Raw genomic sequence first — 22,102 nt, forward strand, 5'->3', positions numbered from 1 at the left:
TAGTGTTGTGCAGTGGCTTTTGGGGATTGTGCCCCACCAAGATTTATAAGCTAAAATCGCCCCTGAGTGAGTCTGATCAGTCACCATAATGCAGCTGCCGTTGAGTCCTGTGTGGCTTCCCACTGATCTCTGTAGCTTGGTTTCCATGCCGACAAATTTTCATGGGAATATTATAAAATCCGCATAAAGAAAAGATGCACTTTTTCCCAACAGTGGTGTGTTTCCAAAACCAGTGCGTGATGACAGTATGGGGATGAGGTAGTTGGATGGGCTAATTACAGATGGGCTGTGTACAGGTGCAGTGATCTGTGAGCTGCTCTGACAGCTGGTGCTTAAAGCTAGTGAGGGAGATGTGAGTCTCCAGCTTCAGAGATTTTTGCAGTTCGTTCCAGTCGTTGGCAGCAGAGAACTGGAAGGCAATGCGGCCGAAGAAGGAATTGGCTTTGGGGGTGACTAGTGAAATATACCTGCTGGAGCGCGTGCTACAGGTGGGTGCTGCTATGGTGACCAGTGAGCTGAGATGAGGCGGGGCTTTACCAAGCAAAGACTTATAGATGACCTGGAGCCAGTGGGTTTGGCGACGAGTATGAAGCGAGGGCCAGCCAACGAGAGCGTACGGGTTGCAGTGGTGGGTGGTATAAGGTGCTTTAGTGACAAAACGGATGGCACTGTGATAAACTGCATCCAATTTGCCGAGTAGAGTGTTGGAGGCTATTTTGTAAATGACATTGCCGAAGTCAAGGATCAGTAGGATGGTCAGTTTTACGAGGGTATGTTTGGCAGCACGAGTGAAGGATGCTTTGTTGTGAAATAAGAAGGCGATTCTAGGTTTAATTTTGGATTGGAGATGTTTAATGTGAGTCTGGAAGGAGAGTTTACAGTCTAACCAGACACAGAATATGTGGACAACTTCAAATACCTAGATCAAAACCGTCCAGAGTAGTGAGGCAAGATGGGCGGGCAGCGATCGGTTGAAGAGCGTGCATTAAGTTTTACTTGCGTTTAAGAGCAGTTGGAGGCCACGGAAGGAGAGTTGTATGGCATTGAAGCTCGTCTGGAGGTTAGTTAACAGTGTCCAAAGAAGGGCCAGACGTATACAGAATGGTGTCGTCTGCGTAGAGGTGGATCAGAGAATCACCAGCAGCAAGAGCGACATCATTGATGTATACAGAGAAAAGAGTTGGTAGGCCTAATAATAGAGATGATATGATTATAATAATTTCTATCTGAACTTTCGACAATGTTGTTCTCTACTGAACACAACCCGGGTCAGACACACTTTACAATGACAGAGAGAGGTGAGATAGAACAAGATAACCAAACCAGGTTATCCCAGTCCTGTGGTGTGTGAATAATGGAGGAGGTAAAACAGAACCACTTCTAGCACTCTCACCTGTTTAATAAGGATCCCACCTTTTTTAGGGTGAGTAAAACGGTCAGAGTGAGGTGCTCTCATTTGTTTCTGGAAGTAGCTAGCCAACGTCAACCAGCAAGCCTACTCCTCGGCAAGAGCGTCCAGTGTCCCCTCTGAATTTACACCAAGAGCAAACTCTCAGGTAGTCCCCTCCCTCTCCGGTAGTCCCCTCCCTCTCCGGTAGTCCCCTCCCTCTCAGGTAGTCCCCTCCCTCTCAGGTAGTCCCCTCCCTCTCCGGTAGTCCCCTCCCTCTCCGGTAGTCCCCTCCCTCTCAGGTAGTCCCCTCCCTCTCCGGTAGTCCCCTCCCTCTCCGGTAGTCCCCTCCCTTTCCGGTAGTCCCCTCCCTCTCCGGTAGTCCCCTCCCTCTTCAGTAGGTCGAACTAGTAATATGTCACGGGAGCAAGAGTATACTAAAATGAACTAATAGTATATAATATACACACTAAGTATGTAATTTCCAGTATACTAAAATGAACTAATAGTATATAATATACACACTAAGTATGTAATTTCCAGTATACTAAAATGAACTAATAGTATATAATATACACACTAAGTATGTAATTTCCAGTATACTAAAATGAACTAATAGTATATAATATACACACTAAGTATGTAATTTCCAGTATACTAAAATGAACTAATAATATATAATATACACACTAAGTATGTAATTTCCAGTATACTAACATGAACTAATAATATGTAGTATATACACATTAAGTATGTAGTATACAGTATGTTAGTATGGGTATTCGAACACAGCTCTTGGTTTTACATGCACAATCATTACACAATTAATGACCCCGTGTTGCAACAAACCTTCTTCACAAATACAACTAATGTTATCAATACTGTCGACACAAACAAAAGTATTATTATTATTTGCCCAAGGTTTGGTTCTGTTATCTTTGGGCTAAGTTCCAATGAACAGTGCAGTGAATGGTTAGGCAGAAGGCCAGTCAACAGAGTACCATTGACACTGAGGCACACAGCATGGTCAAGGTCCGGAATATTCACTTTCTCTTTGTTTAGGGCTTTGAGCCAGTTGGTGTCACAGCAGTTGAAAGAGTTGCCACTGACATACAACACATCAAGATATAGAGACAAACGATCAACCACAGATTCATTCATAGACGTTAGCCCGTTATTTCTCAGGTCAAGCTCCGTCAAAGGAGAACAGCTGATGATGCCTGGGAGGACGTCTACGTTGTTGTTGGACATGTTGAGTCGTCTCAATGCTTTCAGACAAGGCAGAGACAAGGCAGAGGTTGTCATGCTGTTCCCACTGATACTCAGAGACTGGAGACTACTCTGCAACCCTTCTAGAGCGCCAATATCAAAGAGTATATCTACATTACTGGCCAGGTTGAGAGAAACCAAAGGGGTTCCTTCAAATGTGTTCTGATGGAGTGTTTTGATCCCGTTGTCTTGGAGATCTAGACTTGTCAGAGTTTTGATATTCCAGAAGGAAACACAAGGGGACATCCTATTAAGACTAACTCTCGTTGTCTCAGATGGTCCCAGTTGGTCCTTTGGATCGCAAGGCCTCACAGAGTTCTCCTTCAGGTTTAATGTCTCTATGTTTGGTAGGGCTTCCAGGAAGAAGGTGGAGAGTTGTCGAAGACCGTTGTTCTGCAGGTCGAAGTAGCGTAGAGACGGAAAGGTCAAGGAAGGTTGGTGGTGGCCTCCAACATGGCTGCCCTTCGTTGTGTTATAGCTGATGTCCTGTAGACAGTTCTTGCTGAGGTTCAGCGTCACCAAAGACGTCAGATGGCTCAGAGTCTCCACAGGTAGAGACCTGAAGTGGTTACTACTGAGGTCCATGTAAACTAACGGCATCAGTTTCCAGTTAGAGTATATGTTGTTGTTGTCTACAGCATCATTTACCTCATCTCCACTTGTTAGTTCTCTGTACAGAGAGTCTGCCTGTGATATTAAGGTGTCTGTCTCTAAGGTCCCTACCATGTTGCTCTGTAGGTGGAGGTATCTCAACCGGTTGGTCTTGGGGACCATGGGGAAATAGAGGAGGTTGTTGAAGCTCAGATCTAAGATCTCCAGCTCGTAGGGGTGACCGTCTTCACGGGTGACAAAGAACTCTATGGAATTCCTGCTAAGATTCAAGAGTTTCACCTGATGGAGTTTAAAATCACAGATGTAGACTAGATTATTTCTGGCTAAATTTAAGATCTTGAGTTTCTTCAACGGTTCAAACGTTCCCTCCTCTATTGCCGTGATCAGATTGTTCTCGATGCGAATGCTTCTCACGCTCAGGCTCTCTGCAAACAGCTTGGGTGTGAGTCGCGTCAAACCGTTGCCCGTGAGATCTAGGCGTTCTAGAATTGATTTGTCACGAAGGTAAAGGCCCGCCGTCTCATCATCCAGACCGTTCAGAGAGAGATCCAACCTCCTCAGTCTGTGGAGAGACCCAAGAGCTCGGCTGGTACTGTCCACATTGTGGCTCAATGCATTCCTGGCCAAGTTCAGCTCTTGAAGCTGGGCCACATCTCTGAAAGCCCCTTCAGATATGATCTCTAGCTGGTTGTAGCTGAGGTCCAGTCTCAGTAGGGATGGAAGAGCCAGACTCTGGCTGTTTATATGTCTTATAACGTTGTTGGACAGATCCAGCTCCCTCAGCCTCACGTCCAGCCCCTCAGGAACAGATGATAGCTTCCTGAACCTCCAGGAAGTCGTCTCCTTGAAACGAGAAAGATGAGAGAAACTACAAAGCTTTCAACACCGTCGATAAAGTGTTTTGATGTATAAAAATGAAGCAGAAATATAAAGTGTTTTGATGTATAAAAATGAAGCAGAAATGTACTATCCATCGTCAAAATAACAATGTCTGTTTGACACGCTATTTCAGCAAACCAAAAGCCTTCCAGTGACCAAAACCTGTCACTCAACAGTTGAATTCCACAGATGTAATATCAGCCTAAGACGCCATGACAGTACAGTGTTACTGAGCTCTGTGTTCACGTGTCAGAGGTGAGACCAACTGGGTTTAAACACTGGTCTCCCGCCTGCCACAAGAACATGTTATTCCTCTGAGTTAAACCCTTCACATTTACTCAGAGAGCGAACACAAGTGTTCAGGTCTCAGGCAAGGTTACTCATCAGGTGAGATGGTTAATTGAATCAGCTCCATTAAATCAACTTCTCTGACTTTTATATTGAAAGGATTGTCTCCCGCCTACCTGTTGGTCATCAGGTATCCTTCCAGTCACGGTGTTGAACTGTGTGAGACTGTGAGACAGAGAGCAGTACAGCAGTAGCACTAAGCTGAATGTTGTAGGTCTGCTCATTCTCCTGTCTCTGTCCTAACGACACGACACTGAGCTACATCAGTCCTCAAACACCCCTCTCAGCCATTTATAGCTGACGGTCATAAAAAAAAGAGAGGAGACGAAAAAGGCTGTGGACACCAGATACGCTTTGTGGACCTTCTGTTAAGTCAACGAACTCATTACTCATGACACGTTGTTAAACCACAGAGATACACATCTACAAGTCTGGAGACGGACACAAATTACACATCTTATTATTGACACGTTTGTTATTTAGTGTAGAAAAATAAGCTCTTTTATAGAATATATATATATTTTTTAAATACAATACAAATGGGCTGTGGCATTCAAAATAACCATTAAACATGATTTAGACACATCACATGATTGATCATCCAAATGAGCGTGTCATTAGATTAGATATTATGTCAACCGGTGTGGAACATCTGCCCTCCGAGCCAGGTATATTTATCCTCTGTTTGTTCCTGCTATAGTCCTGGGAAAACAGAAGCCTTTCTGAAATAGAAAGGAAGAATAAATAAACGAAAGGAGAGTGGGAGGAAGGAAACCCTGAAAGGTATCAACAAACACACAGAAATACTCTGTGATGACAGAGCGCACGCACACACACACACACACACACACGCACACACACACACACACACACACACACACACACACACACACAGAGGAGGACATCATCCTGTCAGAGGAGGACATCATCCTGTCAGAGGAGGACATCCACTAGAGACAGCATCCTGTCAGAGGAGGACATCATCCTGTCAGGGGAGGACATCATCCTGTCAGAGGAGGACATCATCCTGTCAGAGGAGGACATCATCCTGTCAGAGGAGGACATCATCCTGTCAGAAGAGGACATCATCCTGTCAGAGGAGGACATCATCCTGTCAGAGGAGGACATCATCCTGTCAGAGGAGGACATCATCCTGTCAGAGGAGGACATCATCCTGTCAGAGGAGGACATCATCCTGTCAGGGGAGGACATCATCCTGTCAGAGGAGGACATCATCCTGTCAGAGGAGGACATCATCCTGTCAGAGGAGGACATCATCCTGTCAGATGAGGACATCATCCTGTCAGAGGAGGACATCATCCTGTCAGGGGAGGACATCCACTAGAGACATCATCCTGTCAGAGGAGGACATCATCCTGTCAGAGGAGGACATCATCATCATCATCATGTTTCACGGCAGAGTGGGGACAACGATCTGCTGTAGTACTGTAGTAGTACGGTCTGTAGTAGTACTGTAGTAGTAGTACGGTCTGTAGTAGTAGTAGTAGTAGTACGGTCTGTAGTACTGTAGTAGTACGATCTGCTGTAGTACTGTAGTAGTACGATCTGTAGTACTGTAGTAGTAGTAGTAGTAGTACGATCTGTAGTACTGTAGTAGTAGTAGTACGATCTGTAGTACTGTAGTAGTAGTAGTAGTACGATCTGTAGTAGTAGTAGTAGTAGTACGATCTGCTGTAGTACTGTAGTAGTACGATCTGTAGTACTGTAGTAGTAGTAGTACGGTCTGTAGTAGTAGTATTACTGTAGTACTGTAGTAGTACGATCTGTAGTACTGTAGTACTGTAGTAGTACGATCTGTAGTACTGTAGTAGTAGTAGTACGGTCTGTAGTACTGTAGTAGTAGTTGTACGGTCTGTAGTAGTAGTAGTGCGGTCTGTAGTACTGTAGTAGTAGTAGTACGGTCTGTAGTACTGTAGTAGTAGTAGTACGGTCTGTAGTACTGTAGTAGTAGTAGTACGGTCTGTAGTACTGTAGTAGTAGTAGTACGGTCTGTCGTACTGTAGTAGTATGTACAGTCATGGCCCTGATTAAGCGAGTTAAGCGTGAAAATGGAATGTTATTCTTTTTTTATTTTCTCCCCAGTTTCATGGTATCCAACTGTTAGTAGTTACTGTCTGGTCTCATCGCTACAACTCCCGTACGGGCTCGGGAGAGACGAATCGAGAGCTACTGTATATATATATAATAAAACACACACATTATATATATATATAACACCGTAACATTTTAACTGTACATTTCTAGTCAGGTAACAATCTACAGGCTCTATATAATTGTATTTCTATACCTTCCTCCTGTGGCTCCGCCCGGTTGCGGCTGGAGGGGTCTCCCCCTCGGGAGCTGGTGTTCCACTCCTTAATCACCTCGAGAGCGTCACTGTCTGAGTCACTGTCCTTCTTCCTGGCCTTCCCCCGCGTCTTCTTCCTACAGGGGGGCAGAGCAACGTTGTATATTACAGTATGATAAGACAGTCAGGATGTATATTACAGTACGATAAGACAGTCAGGTTGTACATTACAGTACGATAAGACAGTCAGGTTGTATATTACAGTACGATAAGACAGTCAGGTTGTATATTACAGTACGATAAGACAGTCAGGTTGTATATTACAGTACGATAAGACAGTCAGGTTGTATATTACAGTACGATAAGACAGTCAGGTTGTACATTACAGTACGATAAGACAGTCAGGTTGTATATTACAGTACGATAAGACAGTCAGGTTGTATATTACAGTACGATAAGACAGCCAGGTTGTATATTACAGTGCGATAAGACAGTCAGGTTGTATATTACAGTACGATAAGACAGTCAGGTTGTATATTACAGTACGATAAGACAGTCAGGTTGTATATTACAGTACGATAAGACAGTCAGGTTGTATATTACAGTACGATAAGACAGTCAGGTTGTATATTACAGTACGATAAGACAGTCAGGTTGTATATTACAGTACGATAAGACAGTCAGGTTGTACATTACAGTACGATAAGACAGTCAGGTTGTATATTGCAGTATGATAAGACAGTCAGGTTGTATATTACAGTACGATAAGACAGTCAACAGTGAAAGGTTGTATATTACAGTATGATAAGACAGTCAACAGTACAAGGTTGTATATTGCAGTATGATAAGACAGTCAGGTTGTATATTACAGTACGATAAGACAGTCAGGTTGTATATTACAGTATGATAAGACAGTCAGGTTGTATATTACAGTATGATAAGACAGTCAGGTTGTATATTGCAGTATGATAAGACAGTCAGGTTGTATATTACAGTACGATAAGACAGTCAGGTTGTATTTTACAGTACGATAAGACAGTCAGGTTGTATATTACAGTATGATAAGACAGTCAGGTTGTATATTGCAGTATGATAAGACAGTCAGGTTGTATATTACAGTACGATAAGACAGTCAGGTTGTATATTACAGTACGATAAGACAGTCAGGTTGTATATTACAGTACGATAAGACAGTCAGGTTGTATATTACAGTACGATAAGACAGTCAGGTTGTATATTACAGTACGATAAGACAGTCAGGTTGTATATTACAGTATGATAAGACAGTCAGGTTGTATATTACAGTACGATAAGACAGTCAACAGTGAAAGGTTGTATATTACAGAGGTCGACCGATTATGATTTTTCAACGCCGATACCGATACCGATTATTGGAGGACCAAAAAAAGACGATAACGATTAATCGGACGATTTTTAAAAGATTTATTTGTAATAATGACAATTACAACAATCCTGAATGAACACTTATTTTAACTTAATATAATACATCAATAAAAATCCATTTAGCCTGAAATAAATCATGAAACATGTTCAATTTGGTTTAAATAATGCAAAAACAAAGTGTTGGAGAAGAAAGTAAAAGTGCAATATGTGCCATGTAAAAAAGCTAACGTTTAAGTTCCTTGCTCAGAACATGAGAACATATGAAAGCTGGTGGTTCCTTTTAACATGAGTCTTCAATATTCCCAGGTAAGAAGTTTTAGGTTGTAGTTATTATAGGAATTAAAGGACTATTTCCCTCTATACCATTTGTATTTCATATACTTTTGACTATTGGATGTTCTTATAGGCTCTTTAGCATTGCCAGTGTAACAGTATAGCTTCCGTCCCTCTCCTCGCCCCTACCTGGGCTCGAACCAGGAACACAACAGCCACCCTCGAAGCATCATTATCCATTGTTCTACAAAAGCTGCGGCCCTTACAGAGCAAGGGGAACTACTTCAAGGTCTCAGAGTGAGTGACGTCACCGATTGAAATGCTATTAGCGTGCACCCCGCTAACTAGCTAGCCATTTCACATTGGTTATACCAGCCTAATCTCGGGAGTTGATAGGCTTGGAGTCATAAACAGCTCAATGTTCTGAAAGAGCTGCAAAACCTGGACCCGTATAAATCAGCTGGGCTTGACAATCTGGACCCTCTATTTCTGAAACTATCCGCCGCCATTGTCGCAACCCCTATTACCAGCCTGTTCAACCTCTCTTTCATATCGTCTGAGATCCCCAAGGATTGGAAAGCTGCCGCAGTCATCCCCCTCTTCAAAGGGGGAGACACCCTGGACCCAAACTGTTACAGACCTATATCCATCCTGCCCTGCCTATCTAAGGTCTTCGAAAGCCAAGTCAACAAACAGGTCACTGACCATCTCGAATCCCACCGTACCTTCTCCGCTATGCAATCTGGTTTCCGAGCCGGTCACGGGTGCACCTCAGCCACACTCAAGGTACTAAACGACATCATAACCGCCATCGATAAAAGACAGTACTGTGCAGCCGTCTTCATCGACCTTGCCAAGGCTTTCGACTCTGTCAATCACCATATTCTTATCGGCAGACTCAGTAGCCTCGGTTTTTCGGATGACTGCCTTGCCTGGTTCACCAATTACTTTGCAGACAGAGTTCAGTGTGTCAAATCGGAGGGCATGTTGTCCGGTCCTCTGGCAGTCTCTATGGGGTGCCAGAGGGTTCAATTCTCGGGCCGACTCTTTTCTCTGTGTATATCAATGATGTTGCTCTTGCTGCGGGCGATTCCCTGATCCACCTCTACGCAGACGACACCATTCTATACACTTTCGGCCCGTCATTGGACACTGTGCTATCTAACCTCCAATCGAGCTTCAATGCCATACAACACTCCTTCCGTGGCCTCCAACTGCTCTTAAACGCTAGTAAAACCAAATGCATGCTTTTCAACCGATCGCTGCCTGCACCCGCTTGCCCGACTAGCATCACCACACTGGATGGTTCCGACCTTGAATATGTGGACACCTATAAGTACCTAGGTGTCTGGCTAGACTGCAAACTCTCCTTCCAGACCCATATCAAACATCTCCAATCGAAAATCAAATCAAGAGTCGGCTTTCTATTCCGCAACAAAGCCTCCTTCACTCACGCTGCCAAGCTTACCCTAGTAAAACTGACTATCCTACCGATCCTCGACTTCAGGCGATGTCATCTACAAAATTGCTTCCAACACTCTTCTCAGCAAACTGGATGCAGTTTATCACAGTGCCATCCGTTTTGTCACTAAAGCACCTTATACTACCCACCACTGCGGTTGTATGCTCTAGTCGGCTGGCCCTCGCTACATATTCGACAGTCGCCAGATCCACTGGCTCCAGGTCATCTACAAGTCCATGCTAGGTAAAGCTCCGCCTTATCTCAGTTCACTGGTCACGATGGCAACACCCATCCGTAGCACGCGCTCCAGCAGGTGTATCTCACTGATCATCCCTAAAGCCAACACCTCATTAATCGGACCGCCTTTCGTTCCAGTACTCTGCTGCCTGTGACTGGAACAATTGCAAAAATCGCTGAAGTTGGAGACTTTTATCTCCCTCACCAACTTCAAACATCAGCTATCTGAGCAGCTAACCGATCGCTGCAGCTGTACATAATCTATTGGTAAATAGCCCACCCATTTTCACCTACCTCATCCCCACAGTTTTTATTTATTTACTTTTCTGCTCTTTTGCACACCAATATCTCTACCTGTACATGATCATCTGATCATTTATCCTCCAGTGTTAATCTGCAATATTGTAATTATTAGCCTACCTCCTCATGCCTTTTGCACAGCCTAATTGTATATAGACTCCCTTTTTCTCTACTGTGTTATTGACTTGTTAATTGTTTACTCCATGTGTAACTCTGTGTTGTCTGTTCACACTGCTATGCTTTATCTTGGCCAGGTCATTGCAAATGAGAACCTGTTCTCAACTATATATCCTGGTTAAATAAAGGTGTTCTCAACTAGCCTACCTGGTTAAATAAAGGTGTTCTCAACCGGTAGTTACCTGGTTAAAGTGTCAGCCACACTAAGGTACTAAACGACATCTCAACTAGCCTACCTGGTTAAATAAAGGTGTTCTCAACTTAGCCTACCTGGTTAAATAAAGGTGTTCTCAACTAGCCTACCTGGTTAAATAAAGGTGTTCTCAACTAGCCTACCTGGTTAAATAAAGGTGTTCTCAACTAGCCTACCTGGTTAAATAAAGGTGTTCTCAACTAGCCTACCTGGTTAAATAAAGGTGTTCTCAACTAGCCTACCTGGTTAAATAAACACTCCTTCTCCTCCAACTAGCCTACCTGGTTAAATAAATGTGTTCTCAACTAGCCTACCTGGTTAAATAAAGGTGTTCTCAACTTGCCTACCTGGTTAAATAAAGGTGTTCTCAACTAGCCTACCTGGTTAAATAAAACATGTTCTCAACTAGCCTACCTGGTTAAATAAAGGTGTTCTCAACTAGCCTACCTGGTTAAATAAAGGTGTTCTCAACTAGCCTACCTGGTTAAATAAAGGTGTTCTCAACTAGCCTACCTGGTTAAAATAAGGTGTTCTCAACTAGCCTACCTGGTTAAATAAAGGTGTTCTCAACTAGCCTACCTGGTTAAATAAAGGTGTTCTCAACTAGCCTACCTGGTTAAATAAAGGTGTTCTCAACTAGCCTACCTGGTTAAATAAAGGTGTTCTCAACTAGCCTACCTGGTTAAATAAAGGTGTTCTCAACTAGCCTACCTGGTTAAAAAAGCTGTTCTCAACTGGCCTACCTGGTTAAATAAAGGTTTCTCAACTAGCCTACCTGGTTAAATAAAGGTGTCTCTACCTCAACTAGCCTACCTGGTTAAATAAAGGTGTTCTCAAGCCTACCTGGTTAAATAAAGGTGTTCTCAACTAGCCTACCTGGTTAAATAAAGGTGTTCTCAACTAGCCTACCTGGTTAAATAAAGGTGTTCTCAACTAGCCTACCTGGTTAAATAAAGATGAAATTTAAAAAAATGAAAATTTAAAATAAAAATGCTTGAAGCGAAGAAGAGCTGCTGGCAAAACACACGAAAGTGCTGTTTGAATGAATGCTTACGAGCCTAATGGTGCCTACCATCGCTCAGTCCGACTGCTCTATCAAATATCAAATAATAGACTTAATTATAACATAACACACAGAAATACGAGCCTTAGGTCATTAATATGGTCGAATCCGTAAACTATCATTTCGAAAACAAGACGTTTATTCTTTCAGTGAAATACGGAACTGTTTCGTATTTTATCTAAAGGGTGGCATCCACAAGTCTAAATATTCCTGTTACATTGTACAACCTTCAATGTTATGTTATAATTATGTAAAATTCCGGCAAATTAGTTACGGTCTTTGTTAGGAAGATGGTCTTCACACAGTTCGCAACGAACCAAAATATTGTATTTTTTATTTTGTATTTAATAAAATGCAAATTAATTACTTAAAAATCATACAATGTGATTTTCTGGATTTTTGTTTTAGATTCCGTCTCTCACAGTTGAAGTGTACCTATGACAAAAAAAATGACAGACCTCTACATGCTTTGTAAGTAGGAAAACCTACAAAATCAGCAGTGTATCAAATACCTGTTCTCCCCACTGTATAGTGCATATTGAAAAGTATTCAGAACCCTTGACTTTTCCCACATTTTATTACATTACAGACTTTTCTAAAAACTATAAGAATCCCTCACTCTGAGACCTTGAATTACATAACAATAACCAGGTTATATACAGGTTAATGTGCAGTGGTACAGGTTAGTCAAGGTCATTTGTACATGTAGGTACGGGTAGATGATAGATGATAAACAGCGAGTAGCAGCAGGGTAAAAACAAAGGGGGGGGGTATGTAAATAGTCTCTGTGTTCATTTGATTAATTGTTCAGCAGTCTTATAGCTTGGTTGTCGAAGCTGTTAAGGAGCCTCTTGGACCAAGACTTGTCTTGCCGTGCGGATGCAGATACAACAGTCTATGACTTCGGTGACTGGAGTCTTTGACAATGTTTTGGGTCTGCCTCTGACACCGCCTGGTATAGAGGTCCTGGATGGCAGGAAGCTTGTTCCCAGTAATGTACTGTAATGCACACTACCCTCTGTAGTGCCTTATGGTCGGAGGCCGAGCAGTTGCCATACCAGCCAGTGGTTCAACCATGCTCTCGTTGGTGCAGCTATAGAACCTTTTGAGGATCTGGGGATCCACGGCAAATCTTTTCAGTCTCCTGAGGGGAAATAGGTTTTGTCGTGCCCTCTTCCCAACTGTCTTGGCGTGCTTGGACCATGTCGGTTTGATGGTGATGTGGACACTAAGGAACTTGAAGCTCTCAACCTGCTCCACTACAGCCCTATCCATGAGAATGGGGGTGTTCTCGGTCCTCCTTTTCCTGTAGTCCACAACCATCTCCTTTGTCTTGATCACGTTGAGGGAGAGGTTGTTGTCCTGGCACCACCCAGCCAGGTCTCTGACCTCCTCCATATTGGCTGTCTCATCATTGTTGGTGATCAGGCCTACCACTGTTGTGTCATTGGCAAACTTGACGATGGTGTTGGAGTCGTGCCTGGCCATGCAGTCATGAGTGAACAGGGAGTACAGGAGGGGGCTGAGCACGCACCCCTGATGAGCCTGTGTATTGAGGATCAGCGTGGCGGATGTGTTGTTACCTACCCATACCACATGGGGGCGGCCCATCAGGAAGTCCAGGATCCAGTTGCAGAGGGAGGTGCAGAGGGAGGCTGTAGTCAATGAATAGTATTCTCACGTAGGTGTTCCTTTTGTCCAGGTGGGAAAGGGCAGTGTGGAGTGCGATTGAAATTGAGTCATCTGTGGATCTGTTGGGGCGGTATGCAGATTGGAGTGGGTCTAGTGTTTCTGGGATAATGGTGCTAATGTGAGCCAATATCAGCCTTTCAAAGCACTTCATGGTTTCCAATGTGAGTGCTACGGGTTTGTAATCATTTAGGCAGGTTGCCTTAGTGTTCTTGGGCACAGGGACTATGGTGGTCTGCTTGAAACATGTTGGTATTACAGACTCAATCAGGGACATGTTGAAAATGTCAGTGAAGACATCTGCCAGTTGGTCAGCACATGCCCGGTGGATGTGACTATGACTAACAGGGACTATGTTCAGGGCAGGGTACTGGGCCCCGTGGCCCGAGTGGCTGAGGTCCTTGATGATCTTCTTGCCCCCGATGATGCATTGGGTTGACCGGACCAGCCTCTGGAGATCCCGGAGGTTGCTCTCAATGGTGCATCTACTAGAAGTTCTTGAGGGTCTTAGGGGCCTCCAAGGGTGTCGGGGGGGAAACGCATTTCCAATTCACACATGCTTATAATACACATGGGAACATGTGTGAAATAGGATGAATATAAGCATCCATCTAATTATTATTGGGGGGAAAACTAAAGGCTGATCGGGGAGGATCATGTAGAACACTAGTAGAGATATAGGTGCCAGGGGATAGAACACTAGTAGAGATATAGGTGTCAGGGGATAGAACACTAGTAGAGATATAGGTGCCAGTGGATAGAACACTAGTAGAGATATAGGTGCCAGTGGCTAGAACACTAGTAGAGATATAGGTGCCAGTGGCTAGAACACTAGTAGAGATATAGGTGCCAGTGGCTAGAACACTAGTAGAGAGATATAGGTGCCTGTGGATAGAACACTAGTAGAGATATAGGTGCCAGTGGCTAGAACACTAGTAGAGAGATATAGGTGCCTGTGGATAGAACACTAGTAGAGATATAGGTGCCAGTGGCTAGAACACTAGTAGAGATATAGGTGCCTGTGGATAGAACACTAGTAGAGATATAGGTGCCTGTGGATAGAACACTAGTAGAGATATAGGTGTCAGGGGATAGAACACTAGTAGAGATATAGGTGCCAGGGACAGAACACTAGTAGAGATATAGGTGCCTGTGGATAAAACACTAGTAGAGATATAGGTGTCAGGGGATAGAACACTAGTAGAGATATAGGTGCCAGGGGATAGAACACTAGTAGAGATATAGGTGCCTGTGGATAAAACACTAGTAGAGATATATGTGCCTGTGGATAGAACACTAGTAGAGATATAGGTGCCAGTGGCTAGAACACTAGTAGAGATATAGGTGCCTGTGGATAGAACACTAGTAGAGATATAGGTGCCTGTGGATAGAACACTAGTAGAGATATAGGTGACAGGGGATAGAACACTAGTAGAGATATAGGTGCCAGGGTGTCAGGGGATAGAACACTAGTAGAGATATAGGTGCCTGTGGATAGAACACTAGTAGAGATATAGGTGCCAGGGTGTCAGGGGATAGAACACTAGTAGAGATATAGGTGCCTGTGGATAGAACACTAGTAGAGATATAGGTGCCAGGGTGTCAGGGGATAGAACACTAGTAGAGATATAGGTGCCAGGGTGTCAGGGGATAGAACACTAGTAGAGATATAGGTGCCAGGGGATAGAACACTAGTAGAGATATAGGTGCCAGGGTGTCAGGGGATAGAACACTAGTAGAGATATAGGTGCCTGTGGATAGAACACTAGTAGAGATATAGGTGCCTGTGGATAGAACACTAGTAGAGATATAGGTGCCAGTGGATAGAACACTAGTAGAGATATAGGTGCCTGGGGACAGAACACTAGTAGAGATATAGGTGCCAGTGGCTAGAACACTAGTAGAGATATAGGTGCCTGTGGATAGAACACTAGTAGAGATATAGGTGCCAGTGGCTAGAACACTAGTAGAGATATAGGTGCCTGTGGATAGAACACTAGTAGAGATATAGGTGCCAGGGGATAGAACACTAGTAGAGATATAGGTGCCAGGGTGTCAGGGGATAGAACACTAGTAGAGATATAGGTGCCAGTGGATAGAACACTAGTAGAGATATAGGTGCCAGGGTGTCAGGGGATAGAACACTAGTAGAGATATAGGTGCCAGTGGATAGAACACTAGTAGAGATATAGGTGCCAGTGGCTAGAACACTAGTAGAGATATAGGTGCCTGTGGATAGAACACTAGTAGAGATATAGGTGCCAGTGGCTAGAACACTAGTAGAGATATAGGTGCCTGTGGATAGAACACTAGTAGAGATATAGGTGCCTATGGATAGAACACTAGTAGAGAGATATAGGTGCCTGTGGATAGAACACTAGTAGAGATATAGGTGCCTGTGGCTAGAACACTAGTAGAGATATAGGTGCCTGTGGATAGAACACTAGTAGAGATATAGGTGCCTATGGATAGAACACTAGTAGAGAGATATAGGTGCCTGTGGATAGAACACTAGTAGAGATATAGGTGCCTGTGGATAGAACACTAGTAGAGATATAGGTGCTAGTGGATAGAACACTAGTAGATATATAGGTGCCTATGGATAGAACACTAGTAGAGATATAGGTGCCTGTGGATAGAACACTAGTAGAGATATAGGTGCCAGTGGATAGAACACTAGTAGAGATATAGGTGCTAGGGGATAGAACACTAGTAGATATATAGGTGCCTATGGATAGAACACTAGTAGAGATATAGGTGCCTGTGGATAGAACACTAGTAGAGATATAGGTGCCTGTGGATAGAACACTAGTAGAGATATAGATGCCTGTGGATAGAACACTAGTAGAGATATAGGTGCCGGCAAGAACAAGTCCAAGATATCTTCAGAGAGGTTTATTAAAGATAAATGTTCACCACAGCACACTCCTCTGTAATGATGGCTCACAGTGAGAGTGAAGAAAATAATAACCATTACATGTGGGAGAGAATTAGGCACTCAAACTATTCATTATGCCAGGTGTTAATGCAACAGGGCTGTAATAACTGAGGACAGCTCTGATTGGGCACTGGGAATACGGTGGATGATTTCCACTGAGCTGATACAGTGTTCTCCCTCAGTGAGCGACAGAACACACCGACAGGATTTCTCAGAACATGGTTGTTGATGTTATCTGGGCCAATGACTTTGTTGACTGATATCCGTTTTAATACCCTGCCAACATTTGCTTCCTATATTCCTATATAACCTTTACCTTGTGATAAAGATAACAGTTTACACAACTCCGTACTGAAGTCCAGACTCATTTTTATATATTTGTTATTTCCCTCCATCTTGTTTATTGTTTTTATTTTATTTTTTTGGTACATTTGACCCTTTTTTCTCCCCAATTTCGTGATATGCAATTGGATATAGTTACAGTCCCATCGCTGCAACTCCCGTACCAACTCGGGAGAGGTCGAAGGTCGAGAACTATGCGTCCTCCGAAAACACGACCCCGCCAAGCCGCACTGCTTCTTGACACACTGCTTAACCCGGAAACCAGTTGCACCAAACACCGCACAGCTGGCAACTGAAGTTTGCGTGCATGCGCCCGGTCCGCCACAAGGAGTCGCTAGAGAGCGATGGAACGAGGACATCCCAACCGGCCAAACCCTCCCATAACCAGGACGACGCTGGGCCATTTGTGCTTCATGGATCTCCCATTTGCGACACAGCCTGTGATTGAACCCGGGTCTGTAGTGACGCCTCCAGCTCTGCGATGCAGTGCCTTAGACCTCTGCACGACTCTGGAGGCCAGCCAGAATCTCAAATCTGCAATGAAAATAGTTCAGTCTCTCTGCAAACTCAATGCAATTTTATTTTGAATGGACATTGAGCTCAGTGTGGTTGGTTGCTAGTCCAGAGTAGGTTTTTAGGCTTTCCAAGCATCTCTCTCAATAGTGTGTCCTGGTTTTATAACATACTTTTTGTAGGCCTACCTGAGGGGACAGGACAGGCTCTGAGTGAGGAATACGTAGGCCTACCTGAGGGGACAGGACAGGCTCTGAGTGAGGAATACGTAGGCCTACCTGAGGGGACAGGACAGGCTCTGAGTGGGGAATATGTTGGCCTACCTGAGGGGACAGGACAGGCTCTGAGTGAGGAATATGTAGGCCTACATGAGGGGACAGGACAGGCTCTGAGTGAGGAATACGTAGGCCTACCTGAGGGGACAGGACAGGCTCTGAGTGGGGAATACGTAGGCCTACCTGAGGGGACAGGACAGGCTCTGAGTGGGGAATACGTAGGCCTACCTGAGGGGACAGGACAGGCTCTGAGTGAGGAATATGTAGACCTACCTGAGGGGACAGGACAGGCTCTGAGTGAGGAATATTGTGCTGCCATCCTGTTAGAAGGTAACAGATTATTTTATTACAATGGTTAAATTGGATTTTCATTGTGTTCAATGGTGTTATTTGCCCCCTAGTGGCGCTTTCTGGTACTTAGAAAGACAACGCAAACGGGAAGTTCAGAATTTGTTTTGCACGCATAGAAGCAGCTACAAACAACGCTACGGTGCAGGTCTTTCAATGTAGTTATTTCTTGTCACGCTTCAGCCTTGGAAAAATATTTGTTTGTAAGTTCGATTCAAGCATTTAGCTAATGATGATAATCTTGTTATTGATAGAGTTGCTTACATATCAATGTTGGTTGCATTTACTCACAAATTGCAATGCCTTTAATGTATGTCGTTAGCTGTATTACTTTGCTCATGCGTCATGCAAACGAATTGTAAAATATACAATACTGTAGTTTTGTTACTGTTTCTAGTGTAATATGCTTTGTTATTCTACATAGATGGTTATACATTATTTGAGTAATAAAAGGAGCAATTACCATATGGTTAACAATTAGCTATATGGTTTGGCATCATGCCAGATGCATGGTACCTTAGCGCGTGCTTTGTATTTATGCAACTTCAAATGTTTAATGTACAGCTACAGTATGTCGGTGTGAATTGAACACTAAAGTATATTCTTTTCTGTATTTTGCAGTTTCACAACATAAACGTTTTCAATATATTCATTCAAGAAAAGTCACGCCTTGGGAGTTTTATTGAAGACTTAGTTGTTAGCTATCTGTCTAGTTTTGCATGGGAACGCAACTCAAGGGCAGAATAAATATGTTTGGCCTACCTGAGGGGACAGGACAGGCTCTGAGTGGGGAATATGTTGGCCTACCTGAGGGGACAGGACAGGCTCTGAGTGGGGAATATGTTGGCCTACCTGAGGGGACAGGACAGGCTCTGAGTGGGGAATATGTTGGCCTACCTGAGGGGACAGGACAGGCTCTGAGTGAGGAATATGTTTGGCCTACCTGAGGGGACAGGCTCTGAGTGAGGAATATGTTTGGCTACCTGAGGGGACAGGACAGGCTCTGAGTGGGGAATACGTAGGCCTACCTGAGGGGACAGGCTCTGAGTGAGGAATATGTTTGGCCTACCTGAGGGGACAGGACAGGCTCTGAGTGAGGAATACGTAGGCCTACCTGAGGGGACAGGCTCTGAGTGAGGAATATGTTGGCCTACCTGAGGGGACAGGCTCTGAGTGAGGAATATGTTTGGCCTACCTGAGGGGACAGGACAGGCTCTGAGTGAGGAATACGTAGGCCTACCTGAGGGGACAGGACAGGCTCTGAGTGGGGAATATGTTTGGCAGCGCAATAGACTAAAGTTTAGAGTCTAGTACAATAGAGTTTACTAAGCAATAGAGTTTAGAGTCTAGTGCAATAGAGTTTACTAAGCAATAGAGTTTAGAGTCTAGTGCAATAGAGTTTACTAAGCAATAGAGTTTAGAGTCTAGTGCAATAGAGTTTAGAATTCAAGGCAGACTAGAATGCAGCCTGCCTCTATTTATTTTATTTATTTCACCTTTATTTAACCAGGTAGGCTAGTTGAGAACAAGTTCTCATTTGCAACTGCGACCTGGCGGGAGGGTCGGGTATGGGAGGCTCAGATTATCAGAGAAAACAGTGTCATTTCCATGTGGCATTTCCATTGTGGAACGTGTGAATTAATCAAAAATAAAACCAGCGCAAAGAGGTGGGACACAAAAAAAATCGCCAGTAGATTGAGAGAATACGATTCACACTAAGCCTATGGAAACGCTCACATTTATTTGGCCAATCAGAAAGTCATAATTTCCTCACTCAACAACCAATAGGACAACAGATAGGATTTGGGCTAGATGCGCCATTTTAGTGCGTCTCAAACCATCCGGTAAAATGGCGCCTTTGCTTTGTCTCCACTATTCAATATTTTAAAATTTTTCTAAAATACAAATTACTGAGAATTATCTGTTTTACATCTCCGGGACGACGTGCCAAGAACTACACGTGTCTCAGTCATTTAAGAAATGACAAAAGAGTACAGTAGGTATTATCTTTTCCTCAAAGCAGTTACGCAGCGGAACCTGCTCGGTTTCCCACGGTACCAACGTAGCTAGCTACACTATGAAAACGGCTACTGCTGTTATAACGGAGGATTTATAACCTAGCTAGCTAACTCAACCACTATTACTAAGTTAGTATTTTTTTTGTGGAAAAGGTTGTAAAACAAAACATGTCAGCGGGTTTTGGTCGATTTCCACTTGTGTTTTGGCCCGGAATGTATAAGCTAGCTACCTAGCATGCTAACTAATGTGGGATCTGACATATCTGGCGAGGGGGATAAACTGATGCATTTCGTTGCATGTCTCTGAATGCTCTGGACCATTGAAACGGTATTGCAGGGTTGTCCGGGAATCTGATGTCTGAAATGTGGACATAGTGCAGAGATGTTGGATTTGTATATATGCAGTTTGATCACATTTTTCTATTGTGTTATTGACTATGTTTATTACATGTGTGTCTCACTGCTTTGCTTTATCTTGACCAGGTCCCAGTTGTAAATGAGAATTTGTTCTCAACTGGCCAACCTGGTTAAATAAAGGTGAAATCAGATAATAAATGTTTGTTTACCTCGACTAACCTGCACCCCCCCACATGGACTCGATACCTGTACACCTTGTATATCGCCTGGTTCTTGTTGTTTCACTTTTTTTTAGGTGGTTTATTTAGTAGATATTTTGTTTAACTCTTATTTTCTTAAAACGTTGTTAACCAAAACATTGTTGGTTAATGGTTTGTAAGTCAGCATTTCTCGGTAAGGGTCTAAACTGTTTTGATAAGAGTCAGGTTGACTTAGTGCACAGACACTCCGGTTAGTTAGTTCGCCTTTGATGGGAAGATGCCCAGTTTTTGTAGTATGTTTTTCTTCCGGTTTGCCTGATTTTTGTACTCTGTTCATGTCAGAAAGCAGACAAGGTCCAGGTTAGTTCATTCGCACCAGACAGGAAACCGATGCTCAACAGAAACGCACGATGGAGATGAAAAACGTCCATAAATAATGTTGGACTTAAACCTTTAGGTCGCACACACACGGGCCTTTTCTCTTTACAGCGAGCTGTTGTAACTGCATTTTTAGCCCAAATAGCTACCTAACATTAGTTGGTTTTAGTAATAATATGAATAGTTTAAAAAAAAATCACTTAGGCTACTGTTCATCAGTCACTTTATTCTTATGTTTTGGGATCCTGAGTGGTGCAGCGGTCTAACATGCGCTTCCGCATGAGACATCGTCCCCTTGAGACACCGTCCACATGTTGAGGTTTTCCACCCACACAGGTTGAAATATCAAAATGAACTCTGAATCAACTATATTAATTTGTGGACGGGTCGAAAAGCATTAAAAAAAAGCATGAAACATTTATGGAAATGTAGCTAGCTAGCTAATTTGTCCTGGGATATAAACATTGGGTTGTTATTTTACACAAGGTCCTCTACTCCGACATAAAAGGGTAAAACAAGTTTGTTTCTAGTCATCTCTCCTCCATCAGGCTTCTTCTTTGAACTTTATATGGCAGTAGTCAGGTTACTCATTGATTCAGTACTGGTACTCTGTGTATATAGTCAGGTTACTCATTGACTCAGTACTGGTACTCTGTGTATATAGTCAGGTTACTCATTGACTCAGTACTGGTACTCTGTGTATATAGTCAGGGTACTCACTCAGTACTGGTACTCTGTGTAATAGTCAGGTTACTCATTGACTCAGTACTGGTACTCTGTGTATATAGTCAGGTTACTCAACTGGTACTCTGTGTATATAGTCAGGTTACTCATTGACTCATACTGGTACTCTGTGTATATAGTCAGGTTACTCATTGATTCAGTACTGGTACTCTGTGTATTAGTGAGGTTACTCATTGACTCAGTACTGGTACTCTGTGTATATAGTCAGGTTACTCATTGACTCAGTACTGGTACTCTGTGTATAGTCAGGTTACTCATTGACTCAGTACTGGTACTCTGTGTATATAGTCAGGTTACTCATTGACTCAGTACTGGTATCCTGTGTATATAGTCAGGTTACTCATTGACTCAGACACTGGTACTCTGTGTATATAGTCAGGTTACTCAT

The 22,102-nt window shown here is 43.4% G+C and overlaps 2 protein-coding genes across 2 annotated transcripts in view; one reads left to right on the plus strand and one right to left on the minus strand.

Moving 5' to 3' along the window:
* Positions 1-1,749: 1,749 nt before the first annotated feature.
* On the minus strand, positions 1,750-4,772 carry LOC115117516 (transforming growth factor beta activator LRRC32-like). The gene is made up of 2 exons (XM_029645989.2): positions 4,612-4,772; positions 1,750-4,111 (listed from the first exon to the last, which is right to left on the minus strand). Exons 1-2 carry the CDS (start codon positions 4,717-4,719, stop codon positions 2,204-2,206), a joined length of 2,016 nt encoding a protein of 671 aa, XP_029501849.1. The 5' UTR covers positions 4,720-4,772; the 3' UTR covers positions 1,750-2,203.
* Positions 4,773-19,848: 15,076 nt separating this feature from the next.
* LOC115125068 (transcriptional regulator ATRX-like) overlaps positions 19,849-22,102 on the plus strand; it is a 57,861-nt gene continuing 55,607 nt past the window's right edge. The window contains 1 exon segment of the mRNA XM_065018275.1: positions 19,849-20,013. The gene's annotated coding sequence lies outside the window, so the exon portion shown is untranslated.

Source organism: Oncorhynchus nerka, linkage group LG5 (genome assembly GCF_034236695.1).
Source record: "Oncorhynchus nerka isolate Pitt River linkage group LG5, Oner_Uvic_2.0, whole genome shotgun sequence".
In the NCBI taxonomy this organism is placed as follows: Eukaryota; Metazoa; Chordata; class Actinopteri; order Salmoniformes; family Salmonidae; genus Oncorhynchus; species Oncorhynchus nerka.

Bases quoted from the DNA above. Each gene is read 5' to 3' on its own strand.
- LOC115117516 (XM_029645989.2), bottom strand. From the start codon at position 4,719: ATGAGCAGACCTACAACATTCAGCTTAGTGCTACTGCTGTACTGCTCT. The intron at 4,112-4,611 runs GTAGGCGGGAGA...TCTCGTTTCAAG, and splicing joins GGATACCTGATGACCAACAG to GAGACGACTTCCTGGAGGTT.